Raw genomic sequence first — 16,209 nt, forward strand, 5'->3', positions numbered from 1 at the left:
GGCCCACACGATCGATTTGCTCAGAGCCTGTGTAGTCGGGCAGGAAAAGGTTATAGGTCCGAATCATCCTGACACCTTGTCCACTTCCGCAGCTGTGCTTAGATTGGACATGCGCCGTTTGGCTATCGGCGCACGATTAGTCTAGCTTCTCTCAATTTATTGTGTGTTAGGTTGACCTCACTCTGCTTGCAAGGCAGTCAGAAGGAATCGCTGAAACTAAAACAATGAAATTGAACGGAAGGGATGTAGTTGGAAGCGTCAAACAGGACCAATTTACTATGACATAGTACTCTTAAGTGTAAACAAAACCAGTTGTCATTCTATCAGCGCTGTTCCGCGCAAGTTCCAGCAGCGAAGCAGCCAAGCTTTGGGGCATTTTATCCAAGCCAAACCGTAAGGCCTTGGCCGCTTCTTGCGAGGAGTTATGTCCTGCTATTCTTCTCGTGGCAGTTGGCACATCTAACGTACTTTCGAGATCTCCCGCAGTGGCCAACCAGCTCAGTGAACGCTTTGCTTCGTCGATGCTTTCGTCGAACGCCAATTACCAAGAAAATTGCGGGACAAATGGAATGCCTAACATGATGGAGATTTAACAGGCATGGATTGTGAAGGAAGATATGAGTGGTTCATATAGTCTTTGTGTTCATTCGTCAAAGACGACCTGTGTGTTTTCCCAAGTAGATGCTTTGCAGGATACTCTATAATACTCTAATTGCCAAATGAATTCATCAATAACCGAAATCTCCAGACTATCCCACCTGGTTGATGATCTCACCAACACACCACTTCTCAATCGTGCGCTTCAACATAGCCTGTAGGTTTTGCAATGTCCTTTCAGAATACCAGGCAAGATGAGGTGTCAATACCAAATTCAACCCCGCTGCCTCTGGGCTTAACAATGGAGAGTCGCCTCTCCCGGCAGGTTCGATGGCATAAACATCTGTAGCCGCACCTGAGATCGCCCCGCGCTTGAGGGCTTCAATCAAGGCCTCCTCGTCAACAATCCCACCTCTTGCGACATTAACCAAGACGGCATGAGGGGACATGATCTTGAATTCCGCAGTAGAAATCATGTTCAGCGTCTCAGCACTTCGCGGCAAGCAGAGAACAACCACAGTCGATCTTTTCAAGCCATCTTCGAACAGAACCCGACCCGCACGAGGAGACGCACCTTTGCGCTCAGCAATGATCACATTCATCCCAAGGCCCTTTGCCATGGCCTCGATGCGTTTACCCAGCGATCCGTACCCAACAATACATATGGTTTCATCACTGCACAGCAACGGAGCCTGTCCATCAGGCGCACGAACCCGACTGAGCAATGAGCCATTGGTCTTCCACTCAGTATCACGCGACAAGTCCGCAGGAACTGCAACTGTGGCATTATGGAGCTCGACAAACTTCCGTCGAGTGGCAAAGTAAAGTCCGATAGCGTGTTCACTGACGCTGTCGATATTAGCGCCGGGACAGTTGCACACAGGGATTCCTCGTGCGGATGCCGCTGCTATATCGACGCAGTCTGTGCCCGTCGCCATGATCACTACAAGGCGGAGTTTTGGGGTGACTTCGGCGCTGAGAGTCTCTGCTGTCAGGCGTGTCGTCGTGGTTACGATGATTGTGGCATCTTTGACACGGCTGTGAAGATCAGCGGGGTTGGTCCTTCGGTGTACTGCGCGCGTATGCGGCCCTGGAAGATCAAATTCTGGGATTGGGCAATGGATGGCCTCGATGGCGACAATGTGGTGGGTGATGTTCTCTGCCATGACTATGGAAGGTGGAAGATGTGTTTGAAGATCTTTTCACTTTGATATCCAAGTCCGGCGACTGATACCAAGGGTAGCCGATGTGGGTCTGCCGGTATGTCCCCGGTAGGGCGTCGGACTATCCGAGAATGGAGAATGTGAAGTTCCCAACCCCCCAACGTATTAGGCCTGTTCTTATAGATCGATGATTACCGGGGTAGCCGCTTATGCTTAGTGATACCACTCCATACTCCTACTTGAGTCCTATACATGTTCATGTTTTTTTCAAAGCCTTTGACAATTAATCGTATGTCCGCACAAAAGCCACCATTTGTTACCCAGGCCTAGAATAATACTTCTCAGGTTGGAAAGCTGATATTCGCTGACTCGTATATAATCACCCTTGATATGGATATTCACATAGAAGTATAGTTCTCGCCATCGGCTTAATACAAATGATTAAAATAGATTCGAAGATAATCCCGTTTCCAAAGAATTCGTTTTTTTCTGAGACGGTGTTCTTATATCCCACCACAGCGGAAGGGAAACCCCGGCTGTCGAAGACATCTTCACTCCTGTCAATAAGATGTAGTTCGCCGGCCATTCATTGGTCCCAGCCACTTTCTCTCCGCCAGCTAATGGCCCACTCCCCCCATTGCTCGAATACCCTCATACAGACCAAGGCCGGACCGGTTCCGGTATCTTATGATTCAGCCAACGAATTTGTCGCCGCTGAAGTCCCCCCCAGCCGTGTCCACCACCCGGTCACGTCCTTCCTGTTGAAGCAAGTCCGGCAGTTTCGAATCTGCAGGGCTTGGAAAAGACATCAGTAGTTACCGTGGTCAAACATGTCACGTATGCACTGGTATATCTGACTGAGAGAGCAGATATCTTCGTCAATATCGTGCCCGGTGGAAGTCCAGACCTTGATCTTGATAAGGGCGATCGCCGCCCTTCACCAGGATCATGTATTACCGATCGCTTGGGTGTCGTACGGAGGGAGAATTGGTGATTTGGACTCTTCATGTGTGCATGGTCGCGATTGATCTACAAGACCTTGTCTGTGGTGGTGGGGATGCTGCATTTGTAACGGGAGGGAAAATCTTTGTTAATTGAATATTTCATAAATTGTAAGGAAGGAGGGTCAAAGGACACAAGTAAGACGATATGCAAAAGGCCTGAGTCTATGGATAGGCCCAGTATATCATGACCGCGCTTTCGAGGAACTCGAGTTCAATTATATTCTGAGAGGATATGGTACGAGGATCGACAATAATTAGAGCCCCTTGCTGAAAAGTTGTCCAATCTCTTTCAATAGCGGCTCCTTCTGTACGGCCTGAACCTTCGTCTTTCCAGAAATTGTCTCCGCCACGCCCATAGCGCGACAAAGATCAATGAGAGACCCGTCCATCGGAGCTTCGTAAACAAGAAGCCCAAGAGCAAACAACAACCCGTGCAAGGCTTCTATACTCTCATTTTCCCGCGAAACAGCCTCAAGCACCGATGCAGTTAGCTCAACCTGATCTCCCTCAGATAGAGGATCAGGGTTCCCGTCAAATCGGGCGTTATGATTGAATGCAGCAAGATTGTACGCAAACGAGGCAGCAACAACGCGAAGGCTGGTTTGTGAGTCTAGGAGGGGAGTTGGTCGCGAGACGGAGGCAGCTCTCGCGGAGTGGGGATGAGGAGGAGGTGAGTTGTTCTGGGTAGAGAGGTGTGCTAAAGAGATTGCAGGCTAATTGGAGGGCCACGATGCGGAGGTTGTATGGACATGAAGAGAGATCGTCTTGGGATAGCGGCGCAAGGAGAGTGAGGAGGGTTGCATGTTGGGCTTCTTCGGCGAAGTAGCCACTTGCGCGTGGATCAAGCAGAAGAAGACGCACTAGATCAACTACAGCAAAATGACTGCCGCTGGGAAGTGCCGAGTATGTGGAGGTCAATGTTGTGGCAAATGCATGCAAATCGGGGACCCTAATATCAGCGACAGTTTCGTTGGTTGAATGACGCTGCTTCACAAATTCAATAACCTGCGCAACACCATGGCCTTCCTTGAACGTGGCAGGGAGCTTTTGGAGAAGCTTTTCGAGTGGTGGAACCTTCTTATACATGACAAAGGTCGTGATCTCTCGCTGAAGACTGGGAAGCCGTAGTTGACGATGAGGGTGAGCCGGGTGGGCCATCTCTAACAATATACGAACATTTCCCGCTAGCTTAGCCGGGGTTTCACCGCTCCATTGATCCAGCTTTTGGCCTTTCAAAAATGTCATGAAGGTAGGAGTCGCGTGCACACTGTACTTCATGCCAACATCTTGAGCTACGCCGATGTCGACTTTGATGAGAGTACCTCGCTCACCCGCTTCCGCTGCGAGCTGATCATATGGTGGATAGAAAGCCTTGCAGGGCGGGCACGTTGAAGATGTGAAGAAAACAACAGCGCAGGAGTTGGAAGCACGCGTCAGCTCGCTTTGTAGCTGACTGAGATTGCTCACTACGCGGACTGTGCCCGGTGCTGGATGTGTTACCGGCTGTGATGTGGCAGGAACAGTCCTCGCTGTGGTCGGTTGAACACTAGGCCCCGGGGCAGGACCTGTCCCGGTGCCTTGAGTGACACCTTTGAGAGCACTCTCGATCTGAGGTTTCATCATCTGCCCGAAAGGGGTTTCAAGAAAAGTGCGAGGTAGATTGATAATATGTTCAGGGATACTTTTCCCAACAAGAAACATTGAAAGGTCTTGGGTAAAGTTATTGCAGTTATGAAGAAAAAGGTCATAGGACTAGAGCTGATTAGCCATACCCCCTTGCTGGAGGGGTTCATGAACAAACCTCAGGCGTATAGATCGTTGCCAATGAGCCAAGGTACTCTTCAATAACATCATTTGGAAGCTCAGTGGTACCCAACTTCACGATCTCCATGGGCTGCCCATGATGGGTGCTTCCCGGAGTAGAGGTCTGGATACCCTGGCCAAAGTAATATTCAACCCCGTTGAGAACGATAGATGTGTGATATATGGCGTCCATTTGCGTCCCCGTCAGAGCAAGGGAATACTGTAAAGGTTAGTGACTGCTCACTTTCCATGGCGCGTTGAACATACCATTCGGGCCAGACCCTATATTCAAAATTAGTTGGTATTGACCACATGTAGAATTGTAGAACTTGCCTTTGAAAGGTCGTAAACATATAGTGATACATCCATGATGGAATTGATATGTAGATGAGAGTCACCTTTGCGGCGAAGAGAGAAAGCCCTTTCAAGGTTGATGCGCCAGGCGCCAATCCGATAACGTCAGCGTCGGGTGCCTCCAGGACTGCCATCACCTTCGATCGTCTTCTCTAACATTTGGTATGTGACATTTGATATTTGATATTTGGGATTTCATATCTTGAATGACTATTTCTACTTCATCTAAATGGAATATGGTGTTTGTTCATGGATGCGATCCTATCTCTCACTATAAACTGCATTCGAGATCTGCTTCAAAATCGGAAAATGATCGGATATCCTAGTAGACCAGAAGTCCAATGCAAATGATTTCACTAACTTTCGCATATGTTTATGTTCAATAATAATTGTACATTGATGTACCATACCTAGGTAGAGCTATAATTCTGGCCGCATTCATAGATCGTTTTCCAATCGCCCTCCCCACCTCCAGATCCTCATTTTGCCCATGCCAACATCACTGTGAATCCTGCAGCTCCTGCCAGTGATACCCACATGGTAAGAAATCCCAGCTTTCTTCAATCGTCAATCCCCAACTAAAGCTGACTTCCTCGCAGCCTCCCAAAAAGCGCGGAGCCGCAGCCAGCTCCTCCGCACCGGCAGCACCAAAGCGCGGACGCGCATCCAAACTCGCGAAGGAGAACAACATTACCGCCGAAGAAGAGAACGAAATCAAAGAAGTCTTCAACCTATTCTCTGACAAGAATGCAGACTTCCCCGACGAGAAGGAGGGAGTCATTCCGCGCGAGGATGTGCGCAAGGCACTGGTGTAAGCTCTCCCACATCTCTACGGCCATTTACAACAATCGACATCACCTGCAACCCCATTCCCCCCTCAATTTCTTCTGCATAGGCTACGATGCGCGATATTAACGACTCTCTCTTCAACAGCGCCCTCGGACTCCCACCCACTGACTCAACTGAACTCGCCGAAATCCTTTCCGCCCTCGATCCAACTCTAAGCGGATACGTGCCCTACAGCCCCTTTGTCTCAATAGCAGCAGCTAAGTTGCGCTCGCGCGATGATGACGCCATGGCTGCCGAGGTGGACGATGCGTACCAGCTATTCACGCGCGGCACCGGTGGCCCCATTACACTATCACATCTGCGGCGCATTGCGCGTGACTTGAAGGAGGATAGTGTGGGTGATGACCTACTTAAGGACATGATTCTTGAAGGGAATGGGGGTGCTGGGTTGAGTGCGGGTGTTACTTTGGAGCAGTTTCATGATGTCATGACCAGAGCTGGTGTGTTTTAGAAATGGGGGATTTGTGTAGATCGTTGATGAGACTTTGGTTCTTGTTCTTTTGGATATACGGGCCTGGTTTGGCGTTTGATATGGCATCTTCTTTTTAGCAGGGAGTCGAAGGGTTTGAAACTTTGAAGGGATTGGATTGTTCGAAAATCGATTATCATTTGTAATGTTTCCATTGTGGTGTAGATACATGCTTTCCTCCTCCGGCTTCTGCGAAAGACATGAAAGAATTAAGCCTGGTGGTACTAGTAGCAAAAGAAGAAGAAAAAAAAGAGTAAACACAGCCATTGAAAAAAAAAAGCAGAACAAAGGAGCACAGAAGGAGATATGACCCGCGCATCAACCATAAAGAACTCCCGAGAATATTTGCGAAACTTGTATCATGCAGGAGCCGGGATGGAGGAAAGTGAAAGCAACAGCTGAAAGCTTAGGAGATCTCGTCGGCCATGCCGATGTCCTGGTTAGCGTTGGCCTGGGGGACAGTGTTGTTGACGGGAGCAGTGCCTTCAGCAGGGGGCGCATCGGCGGAGAAGTAGTCGACCATCTCAGCATCAAGCTCCTCAACAGTCTTGGGCTTTCCACGACCGCGGCTACGAGCGCCAGCAGGACCCTTGGTGCGGCGGCCTCCCTTGTCAGTAGCGGCGGTCTTCTTGGTCTCCTTTGCCTTGGGGGCGGCGGCGGACTTGGGCCGAGCCTTCTGACTGTGGATAAATAAGTATATGAATGCGGACAGTCAAAACGGAGAGCAACTTACGCAATGCGCTCAGTGAGAGGCTTGGGGGCAGGAATAGCAGGAACGTGAGATGCATCATAGACAACTTCGATCTATTGAGAAGGTCAGTCAATGTTGCATTAGGGGTCAGCCAGACGAAGAGTGTTTACCTTCATTGGGCGACCATCGACAAGGAGTCCGTTGAGCTCATTGGTGGCCTTGACAGCAGTGTCTGCCCTGCTGAACTGGATGGAGGCGATGCCACGGCTAGTACCATTCTGGTTGTAAGTAAGCATGACCCGCTTGACAGGGCCAGCAGACTTGCTGAAGTATTCCTATAGCGCAACGACGATCAGTATTTTCGTCAGACAATTTGAGTGAGCGCGGTTCTCGAGTGTCGGAAACAAGGTGGCGGCGCAAACGAGGACGGTCAAAGTGAGAGGGCATCAGCGAGCACACAGCATCAATCGATTGTCCGTTTCATCCCAACATAGGAACATGGAAATCCCTAATTGCAACCTAAGCCGACAGGTCGCAACGTCACTCCCCGCAATTGGATATAACACGCCAACAAAGATCCATAGTAGTATGGAGTCTCAACTTCATCCGTAAATCCATCAAGCGATCACAACAAGTCCTTCAACAAAAGCGCTTTTTCACATCACCACCATCAAGGCGAGATTTGTCAACTGGAATCCATTTGCCCATGATTGTGCCATCCCACCAAGATAGGGCCATGTTAGACACGGTTTGAACCTCTCTGAGTCACTGGAATAGGTAATCACCCCATAGCAGCAGGACTCTTCACGGAGAGATTTGAGACAACAGTCTCGAATAGATGGGTTTCACCCTGCCCTCTGAAACTTAAACCAGTTGACCATTGTTCCACAGATGCGCTCGCTGATGCCCACATGGATCTTGAAGTAGAAGACAAGAAGGAAATGCGTAGAATTCAAGAGAGGTCAGGATGATGGGTTTTCATCAATCATCCTCGGCACAGTACTCAGAGTACAAGGCGGGTGGATTTCTATGTGGAAATCGACACGAGCAATGTACGTCTTTTCACAGTACTACAGCCCAGCTCAACTTCTTGTCTTGCAGAGCGCCAGCTATGTTTATATATTTGCAGAGACATTTAGAAGGAGCAGGCTGTTTGCCGTACATCGAGGAATATCCATCGACATGGGAAGAGGTAGAGGGAGGTCGATATACCGATCGGAATCGTTTGCGCCGCAATATCCTCGAGAAAAGAGATGGCGGTGGAAGCCAATATGAGAGCCTTTAGATCAACATACCTTGACATTGGCCTCGGACACATCGGAAGGCTGAGGAAATTAGCGCATGGACACGCTGAAACATCACCGGAATAGGAACTTACCAATCCGCTGACAAGAATCTTGCTGGAGCCAGTCTGAGCGACAGAGGCTGGGTGAGCAGGCTTGGGGGCAGCCTTGGTGGATTTCTTCACGCCTCCAACGGCGGATGGCTTAGTCGCAGTGCGGCGGGCACCGCCACGGCGGCGACCAGTGTTGCGAGCGGCCTGGCGACGGCTGCCGACGAGATCATCAAGAGACTTGTCGAGGTTGGCAGACATGATTGCGACAGAGATGGAATAGCAAAGCTGGCGATTTGCAAGTTCAGTAAAAGTCACTGGAGAGACGCGTTGTGGTTGATATGCGACCTGTGATTGTTGAGTCGCGTTTGAAGAAGATATCAAGATCACAGTAGATTCTCGAAATAGGATGAAGTATGTGTAGTGGGAAAGGATGAATCGTGAGAGGAAGAAGGATATGAGGGCGCGAGGAGAGGGGGCGAGCAGGCGTTGCCTGGTTTTGCACTAAGCCCCTTTTGGCGGCCGATGCAAACACCTGCCACCCAGTTTGATTGGATGTTATTGAGCCCCAATGAAGAGGTGTGATGGATCTTATCTTTGTCCCTCTATTGTCTGTATGAATTTATTGTCCCATTGCATGTCGGATTGAGATGAATTACAGTTGATTTCTTATTGTGTTGCAAAATGAAATCCATTATGTGCAGGTCCGGCCTCGAAGAGAATAAACTATGGAAAAAGGAAAACATGGAACCAACTCCAAACGCGAGAGCCATGAAGCGGACGACTCAATAACAAATAAACAAGACTAACGCTCTGGGTTTGCAATATATACTAGCTCCTGAGAGCTTCCAACCGGCCACGCATCTGGGCGAGAGTGGCTTCTTGGTCCTCGAATTCCTCCTCGGCTTGTGGGGATTCCGGCTCTGAGATTTTGGCCACAGGAGGTGCCGTGACGGGTTGTGCTTGGGCGAGTTTGCCTTGCAAAACTTCATGTAGGATCTTCTCAATCTCTGATTCCGCTTCATCTTCCTCATCTTCAAAGACTGAGGGGTCCATGGTAGCATCATCAACCATTTCCTCGATAATGCCAGCCCTGACTAATTCCGAAGACAGCTGGTGCATGGTCGCAGATAATTGGGGTAGTCGGACCAATGTGTTCACATCCTTCATGATCCCAGTTGACTTTTGAAGGCTGCCCTGGATTTTGCGCGCCGAGAAAGCTTCATTGACTTGCATTCCTACACTCTGTAGTTGAGCTCGACTGGTATTCAACCGCGTGGTCTGTTTCCGAATGCGCACCAGCTCCCTTGCAAAAACTTTGGTGTCATTCATAGCCTGCTTGGCCTGGGATGGGTTTCGTTGGGCCCGTTTAGAGGCATTGACGATGTGCTGGCGAGTGAGACTGTCACTAGCTTTAAGCCGGGCTAAATCGCGATCGAGTTGCCGTGTGTTTGTGCGTATTAAAGCATTGCATTTTCTCATCTGACAGATTATTCTTCATCAGTGTCATGTTTCCAGGTATTGACGAGCCACACCAACTGCCTACCTGGGCTTGCGGGTCAGGCCCAAAGAACACCGCCTTGAGACTCTCCATGGATGCGATCTTGTTGTTGTAATAGAGATGGAATGCTGCAATGGAAAAGACAAGCAAGCAAATCGAATGGGCTGGGTGGCTCCAACAAATAAATTCAGCCTCGAGGTGTGGTTTGATCAGCGATTAAGGCTCACGCCTGGTGCATCGTCTTAGAGATAGGCGGGGCAAAGCTAATTCGTTGATTATATTGGCGCAATTCCAGACCTTCGGGGTATTAATGGCAGGACTCTTCTCTAAGACAAGAGTCCGTAGGACTTCGGTTCAGTCTTCAGATCAGTGTGTACTGATGCGACTGTCAATATTCACTTAACGGTACCTTTGAGTGCCACTCTAGTCCAGCCCGCGCCGGGAACGGAAACTGAGTCAGCTTTGACGTAATACGATGTCCCACATAAGTTAATGCCTGAGGCATGCTTCTACCAGTTTCTACAACATAGCACCTAGGTAGGTCGTGGATGAGCTTCTCTTACACTTTCTCTCCTCTTTTTGACCACCTTTCTTATCTCTCTCCATTTTCTCAATTCTACCGGTTATCATCCCTCTCCTAATTCAATATGTCTCAGACCTTGACTCCCGAAGGTACGTTGTTGTTACTCCTACTGCTTCCCCGCTCCAACGCGGGACTGCACATTTTGCATGAAATTTACTATGACGTTATTCAATGTTTAAGACTGTTTTGACACATTGACTTTCTCAATTTTACAAGCTCATTTCTGAGGAAGCTTGAGGTGCTGATATTCTGTCTCTTTCTAGTTACATGGGCTCAGCGTTCATCCGATTCGGAGCCTGAGCGCAACTACCTTTACGTGAACATCAAGGCTGCCGAAGTCCCCAAGGCCGATGCTACCCTCAGCATCACCGAGAAGAATGTCACTTTCAAGGGTACCTCCAGAAAGGGCGTAACATACAGCGTCTCTCTGGACCTCTTTGCCGAGATCGACCCCGAGAACAGCAAAGTCAACCACACCGACCGCGACGTCGAGCTTGTTCTCCGGAAGAAGGAGCTCAAGCAGGAGTTCTGGCCCCGCCTTCTCGAGAGCAAGCAGAAGATGCACTTCTTGAAGACCAACTTCGACAAGGTATGCTTAGGCGTTCGTTCAAATTGATGGATGGTGACTAATTGGATCCAGTGGGTCGACGAGGATGAGCAGGATGAGGCTGGTGAGGACGACTACGCCAACAACTTCGGCGGCTTCGGTGGTGAGGGCGGTGACCCCAACGCCGGTGCCGGTGGCCTAGGCAACATCGACTTCTCTAAGCTTGGCGGTATGCCCGGCATGGGTGGCATGGGTGGCATGCCCGACCTCAGTGCTCTGGCTGGCGGTATGCCTGGTATGGGCGGTATGCCCGGTGGTGAGGGTGCCGAGGAAGAGGATGATGTAAGTTTGCTTGCTTATATGTGACCTGTAATCATCTACTAAGACGGCCTTACAGGATGACCTCCCCGAGCTCGAAGAGGCCGAGGGCAAGAAGTCCGCCAAGATCCAGGAGGTCTCTTAAATATGAGATGCCTGTTTTCTGCGAAATCTATGACGACCAGAAACGAAAAATATGGGTGCTTTAAGACGCCTACGGGATGATAGTTTGGATTATGGATTTACTTAGGTTTTTGCCGTCCATTGACTGCAAGTCTATTCTGACCAGGCAGCTTTGCTCCAAGGCCAACCTTTATAATCGGTAGATCTATCTCATCGAAGACATCCCAATGATTGATGAAGCGTGATGAGTGGTCATTGCAGGTTCATGTAGAGTATGCATAGTCAGTAGCTTTAGAGTCTGGGGTACAATTGTGTAGGGTAATCGAAGGTTCCCAACAGACACCTGAGCGGTTGCCTTGACCTTCCTGGTCAATCAACCTCCTTGGCATGTACATCGTGGGTATCTTGTTTGATATCTTTTTTTAGGGGCATTTGGTGGGAAGTGAAGGTATTTCAAGGTCATATACAATGATAAAAAGGTTCAAATTGCGAGACTGTCTATATAAAAGCGTTTCCGTATATCCTTATTTTCCCCTGCTATATTCGCACAGGGACCCTATTGTGGGTGTCGAGGGCAAAAATTAGTGGGCATATGACGCATGTCGCTTTGAAGAGCACATCCTGACAACTAGACATTGTACGCCAATAAAACAACATTTGAGATTGATTTTGAGACAAAAATGAGTCTCTAAAAGAGAATTGAATCTTCAAGTCTCTATAAACCATTCCACCTCTGTATAATTCGAGTCGTCACACCCGCTGGAGTAGAAGGACCCGCATCGTTATTGGTTAACCAAAAATTGCCGTCACACTCTCTCACCCCTCGTTTTCGACATTTCAATTCTACAACTCTGGCGTATCTGCCCACATCTCGATCTCTTCTCTTTTTTTTTAGATCTCCCTGTCATTCATTCAGGTCGTAGCGTCTTATTTTTCTTCAATCTCATTGTCAGCAACTAAAGCGCACCCTGGACAGGCGCATTTTCACATTTTTACTCTTCCCCGAACCCGCGACGTCACGTCCACACAACCGCCGCCATGCCTCCCAAGAAGGCCGATCAGCCTAAGAAGAAGAAGGCCACCGTTGAAGATAAGTCCTTTGGTATGAAGAATGTACGTCATACCCTCAGCTTGAAGTTTCGAGCTCGTGACATACATCCCAACATGTGGTAACATTTAATATAGAAAAAAGGTGGTGCCGCCAAGAAACAGATTCAACAGTTGCAAGCACAAGCCGCAAGCAACAAGAACCTAGACGAGAAAAAGAAGGCCGCCGAAAAAGAGAAGCGTGAGGCCGAGAAGGCCGCCGCTGAACGAGCCAAGCGCGAGAATCTTGAGCTCTTCAAGCCAGTGCAGGTCCAGAAGGTCGCCTTCGGTGTCGACCCGAAGACAGTACTCTGTATCTTCTTCAAGCAGGGTCACTGCGAGAAGGGCCGAAAGTGTAAATTCTCACACGACCCCAATGTCGAGCGCAAGGCAGCCAAGAAGGATTTGTACACCGACAGCCGTGATGAGAAGGTCGACGAGGACGAGAAGAAGCAAAAGGATACCATGGACGACTGGGACGAGGAGAAACTACGCAGCGTTGTTTTGAGCAAACACGGCAACCCGCGCACAACCACCGACAAGGTGTGCAAATTCTTCATCGAGGCAGTGGAGAACCAGAAGTACGGTTGGTTCTGGACTTGTCCAAATGGAGGAAACAAGTGCATGTACAAGCACAGCTTGCCACCAGGGTATGTCTTTGCGCCACTTATAAGTGCCTCCATGCAATACTAATAGCGTGAGCAGATTCGTCCTGAAGACCCGGGAGCAGAGAGCCGCCGAGAAGGCCCTCAAGGACAAATCACCCTTGAACACCCTCACCCTAGAGGACTGGCTGGATTCTGAGCGTCACAAGCTGACGGGTACGCTGACACCCGTCAACGAGGAGACCTTCGCCAAGTGGAAGAAGGAGCGTATGGACAAGAAGGCCGCCGAGGCCATGGCACAGCAGGCTAAGGAGGCTACCGGTCGTACGCTATTCGAGAGTGGCAACTGGGCCGATGAGGATAGTGAGTACGAGGAGGGTGAGGACGAGGACGGAACCTGGAACTTGTCAGTCATGCGGAGAGAGACCGAGAGGCTGCGTGAACAGAAGGAAGAGGAACGTCTTCTCAAGCTCGGTGGCGGGATGCTACCCACACAGATACCCGCAAGTATACCAGAAGCTGTCGCACCTGAAGCTGTGGATTGAGTCCCTACATACCCTCACGATACTAGATTCGTGGGCCCTTGAAGATCCTTCTCCCCCGGCCACATGCAATCTTCAGGTTTGTTTTGTGTTGCTATGGGGTCGGATCGCGATGTCGAGTGATCGCTACAATCGCCTGCTCTGAACTACTCGCTTTGTATGCAACCTCGCACCTCACTGAGGGCCTCGGTTGGTCGCGTTTTCTTCCAACCTCTATATGTGTGTACTACAGATGTCATGCGTAGAGGAAAAGGTCAAATCTGACTAGCCACAGGGGCGCAAAGGCTTGATGAGTCTTGTGTCCCATTGTGACGGAAGAATCAATGGCCGATATACCTTTTGATGGCACATTGTTATGTTGTTGGTAGCAAAAAGTTCGTTCATTCAAATGAACCTAATGCCTTCCCATTCACATGTCAGTTTGCACGACATGGTAAGATCTATCAACTCTAGAAAAATGTACAACATGCTCTCTATAAACAATGCATGCGCTTGGCAAATGTCACCAAATAGTTTTACAGCGAGGCTCTAGCCTGCAGCAACCTCTTCTCGAGCATCACGGCGACAATGTCTTCTGCAACACCCCGAGACAGTTCAAACCCACGACCACCAGCACCATACCCATGAACGATATACCGTTCATCAGCGAGCTTCTCCGCCTCGATACGCAAACCGCCCTCTCGAGCCGGTCGCCGACCGACGATATCGCGAATCACATCGAACTTGCCGCCGCTCTCGGGGGTGAAAGGGAACCACTTGGTTGCGTTAGCAAGGAGCCGCTGTCTGGTTTCCAGCGATGGGTTGGGGTCCCAGTTATTCGGCTCCTTCGTGCCTCCGATAATGGTCCCGCCTTCGAAAGGACGGGGAATACAGAAGGACCACGATCCATCGGTATTCTGTCGAGTAATGGTCTTGGAGACGGGGTTACGGACGAGACAGGTTTGACCTAGAGGACATGTCAACACAATTTAGAACGTACACGGCCGAGCGCATCCCAAGAACAACTATCACCCTCACTCCCATCGTAGACCCACACATACCTCTAATGATAAACGATTTCGGGTCTTCAAACCCACTTCCCGAGCAGTTCACCACAGTCTTGACATTCCCCGCCATACTAAACGCCTCCTTCACGTTGGCAAGCGTATACTGTCTCGTTTCACCCCCTTGAGAACGAACTTGCGCAGTAAATGCGCACAGTACACAGGCGAGTTGATCACATACGTCCCGTACTTCACACCCCACACCACGCCAGCTGGAACATCCTCTTTCCCCAGAGTCTGGAATTCATCCAGATGCGAATAGACATTGCGCACACTCTGCTGATCCAGATACTCGGGCGGTGGAGCCTCGAGGTGCTCAACACCTTCCACGAACTGAATTCCCGCACCGGGCTCAGCGGCCGCAGTGCGCTTCAGGAAGTCATACGTGCGCCGTGCTTGGTCCGCTTCCTTAATGGCCTGTGGCGAAGAACCTGGGACTGGGCGGTAATGGGCTCCTGCCCATGGCGAGGCGTAGTTGACGGAAGTTTCCGAGGGGAAATCGCGGGCTACCAGAAGAATGGATTGCGCAGGAGTGAGGTTTTGTTGGATGCAAAGAGCGGTAGTAAGGCCAATTACGCCCGCACTGGTTGATGTCAGCTGATTGTGTCTTGCGATCTTTTTTTTTTTTTTTTTATTTGGGGGCGGAATTTGTTCGAGGATGTTATAGGAAGTTTTGGACTGACCCGATCACTACGATTGTCTCTTTGGACATTTTGGAACGTTGGAAAGTCAGCGACTCACAAGGTAGAATTCATAGAAGTGAAGCAGGGGAGGTGAGTCAAAGCCCTCTGGGGAAGATAAGAAGACCCCTGCGATCATACGATAACGACATGGTCTGACCACCCGTGGACATATATGGAGTCAGTATTCCGGTGTCTGCTATATTTTCTACAACTGATAACCTGCCCTATCTCTGCGAATTAGCTAACATTGCATATAATTTGGATCTTAATCTCACAAATATGCTCTCATATCTTCGATTGGCCTTGAATATGTACTCGATGTGATCACGCATAACCCACAAGATATATATATTGTAGTGGGATTCTCCCGTGACTATAACTCCAAGCATCGGAATTGATCCAGTGTGCTCAGTACAACTTGGAAATCCTTTGACCCAAGTCCAATTGAAAACTCTGCCCCGATACTATCACAGGGGCCCAAGCTCCAGGACGTTCGGTGCCTTTTTATACAGGGATGACTGCATATGTTTGCATTCACTGTCACATCACCCAAATGCAGAGATTTGAAGTACTCCACACTCTATACAACATACATAAGCCTCGTGGGAAATGAAAGAAATGAAAGATCGTCATAAGAGGAAACACTAGTTCAAGCATGAAACTTATCAACGGTCTCCGAGTTCAATCCCAGTAGAGGCTTCCTATAGGCCGATACAACCAAATTAGGACATTTTCCTAGTGATTGGATGCCACCTAGGAAAGGCCGGTTGAGTACAGGCATTGGCTGAGGGGTGGTGGTATAGGCGCCGGGGGATCAGCAGTGATTGGTGGTGACTGGTGGTGATTGGCCAGGTGAAGTGACGAAGCTGCAGCTTGAGAACAACAGCACGGATCCCAATCACATTGCGGTCTCGG

The 16,209-nt window shown here is 49.5% G+C and overlaps 8 protein-coding genes across 8 annotated transcripts; 3 read left to right on the top strand and 5 right to left on the bottom strand.

The window, feature by feature from the left end:
• Positions 1-749: 749 nt before the first annotated feature.
• On the bottom strand, positions 750-1,763 carry N7500_000905 (D-isomer specific 2-hydroxyacid dehydrogenase family protein; the record flags this gene model as incomplete). Its single annotated transcript, XM_056672051.1, has 1 exon — positions 750-1,763. One exon carries the CDS (start codon positions 1,761-1,763, stop codon positions 750-752), a length of 1,014 nt encoding a protein of 337 aa, XP_056537624.1.
• Positions 1,764-3,018: 1,255 nt separating this feature from the next.
• N7500_000906 (bifunctional C97 family peptidase/thioredoxin family protein) lies at positions 3,019-4,936 on the bottom strand (the record flags this gene model as incomplete). Its single annotated transcript, XM_056672052.1, has 5 exons — positions 3,019-3,461; positions 3,514-4,516; positions 4,566-4,787; positions 4,835-4,849; positions 4,931-4,936. The coding sequence occupies 5 exons, from the start codon at positions 4,934-4,936 to the stop codon at positions 3,019-3,021; spliced, it is 1,689 nt and encodes a 562-aa protein (XP_056537625.1).
• A 522-nt stretch (positions 4,937-5,458) lies between these two features.
• Positions 5,459-6,221, top strand: N7500_000907 (EF-hand superfamily Ca2+-modulated protein; the record flags this gene model as incomplete). The annotated part of the gene is made up of 3 exons (XM_056672053.1): positions 5,459-5,461; positions 5,521-5,732; positions 5,855-6,221. 3 exons carry the CDS (start codon positions 5,459-5,461, stop codon positions 6,219-6,221), a joined length of 582 nt encoding a protein of 193 aa, XP_056537626.1.
• Positions 6,222-6,645: 424 nt separating this feature from the next.
• On the bottom strand, positions 6,646-8,524 carry N7500_000908 (putative RNA annealing protein Yra1; the record flags this gene model as incomplete). Its single annotated transcript, XM_056672054.1, has 5 exons — positions 6,646-6,919; positions 6,973-7,043; positions 7,101-7,265; positions 8,226-8,255; positions 8,309-8,524. 5 exons carry the CDS (start codon positions 8,522-8,524, stop codon positions 6,646-6,648), a joined length of 756 nt encoding a protein of 251 aa, XP_056537627.1.
• Positions 8,525-9,094: 570 nt separating this feature from the next.
• Positions 9,095-9,857, bottom strand: N7500_000909 (ESCRT-III subunit protein VPS24; the record flags this gene model as incomplete). Its single annotated transcript, XM_056672055.1, has 2 exons — positions 9,095-9,745; positions 9,810-9,857. The coding sequence occupies 2 exons, from the start codon at positions 9,855-9,857 to the stop codon at positions 9,095-9,097; spliced, it is 699 nt and encodes a 232-aa protein (XP_056537628.1).
• Positions 9,858-10,411: 554 nt separating this feature from the next.
• wos2 (Hsp90 cochaperone SBA1) lies at positions 10,412-11,357 on the top strand (the record flags this gene model as incomplete). Its single annotated transcript, XM_056672056.1, has 4 exons — positions 10,412-10,436; positions 10,611-10,936; positions 10,988-11,236; positions 11,292-11,357. The coding sequence occupies 4 exons, from the start codon at positions 10,412-10,414 to the stop codon at positions 11,355-11,357; spliced, it is 666 nt and encodes a 221-aa protein (XP_056537629.1).
• A 945-nt stretch (positions 11,358-12,302) lies between these two features.
• Positions 12,303-13,571, top strand: N7500_000911 (translation machinery-associated protein TMA46; the record flags this gene model as incomplete). Its single annotated transcript, XM_056672057.1, has 3 exons — positions 12,303-12,448; positions 12,521-13,071; positions 13,127-13,571. The coding sequence occupies exons 1-3, from the start codon at positions 12,374-12,376 to the stop codon at positions 13,569-13,571; spliced, it is 1,071 nt and encodes a 356-aa protein (XP_056537630.1). The 5' UTR covers positions 12,303-12,373.
• A 512-nt stretch (positions 13,572-14,083) lies between these two features.
• N7500_000912 (FAD-dependent oxidoreductase) lies at positions 14,084-15,323 on the bottom strand (the record flags this gene model as incomplete). Its single annotated transcript, XM_056672058.1, has 4 exons — positions 14,084-14,514; positions 14,609-14,685; positions 14,748-15,194; positions 15,295-15,323. 4 exons carry the CDS (start codon positions 15,321-15,323, stop codon positions 14,084-14,086), a joined length of 984 nt encoding a protein of 327 aa, XP_056537631.1.
• Positions 15,324-16,209: the final 886 nt, after the last annotated feature.

The sequence above is a fragment of the Penicillium coprophilum genome (assembly GCF_028826855.1).
Source record: "Penicillium coprophilum strain IBT 35676 chromosome Unknown utg000001l_segment0_segment0, whole genome shotgun sequence".
Taxonomy (NCBI): Eukaryota; Fungi; Ascomycota; class Eurotiomycetes; order Eurotiales; family Aspergillaceae; genus Penicillium; species Penicillium coprophilum.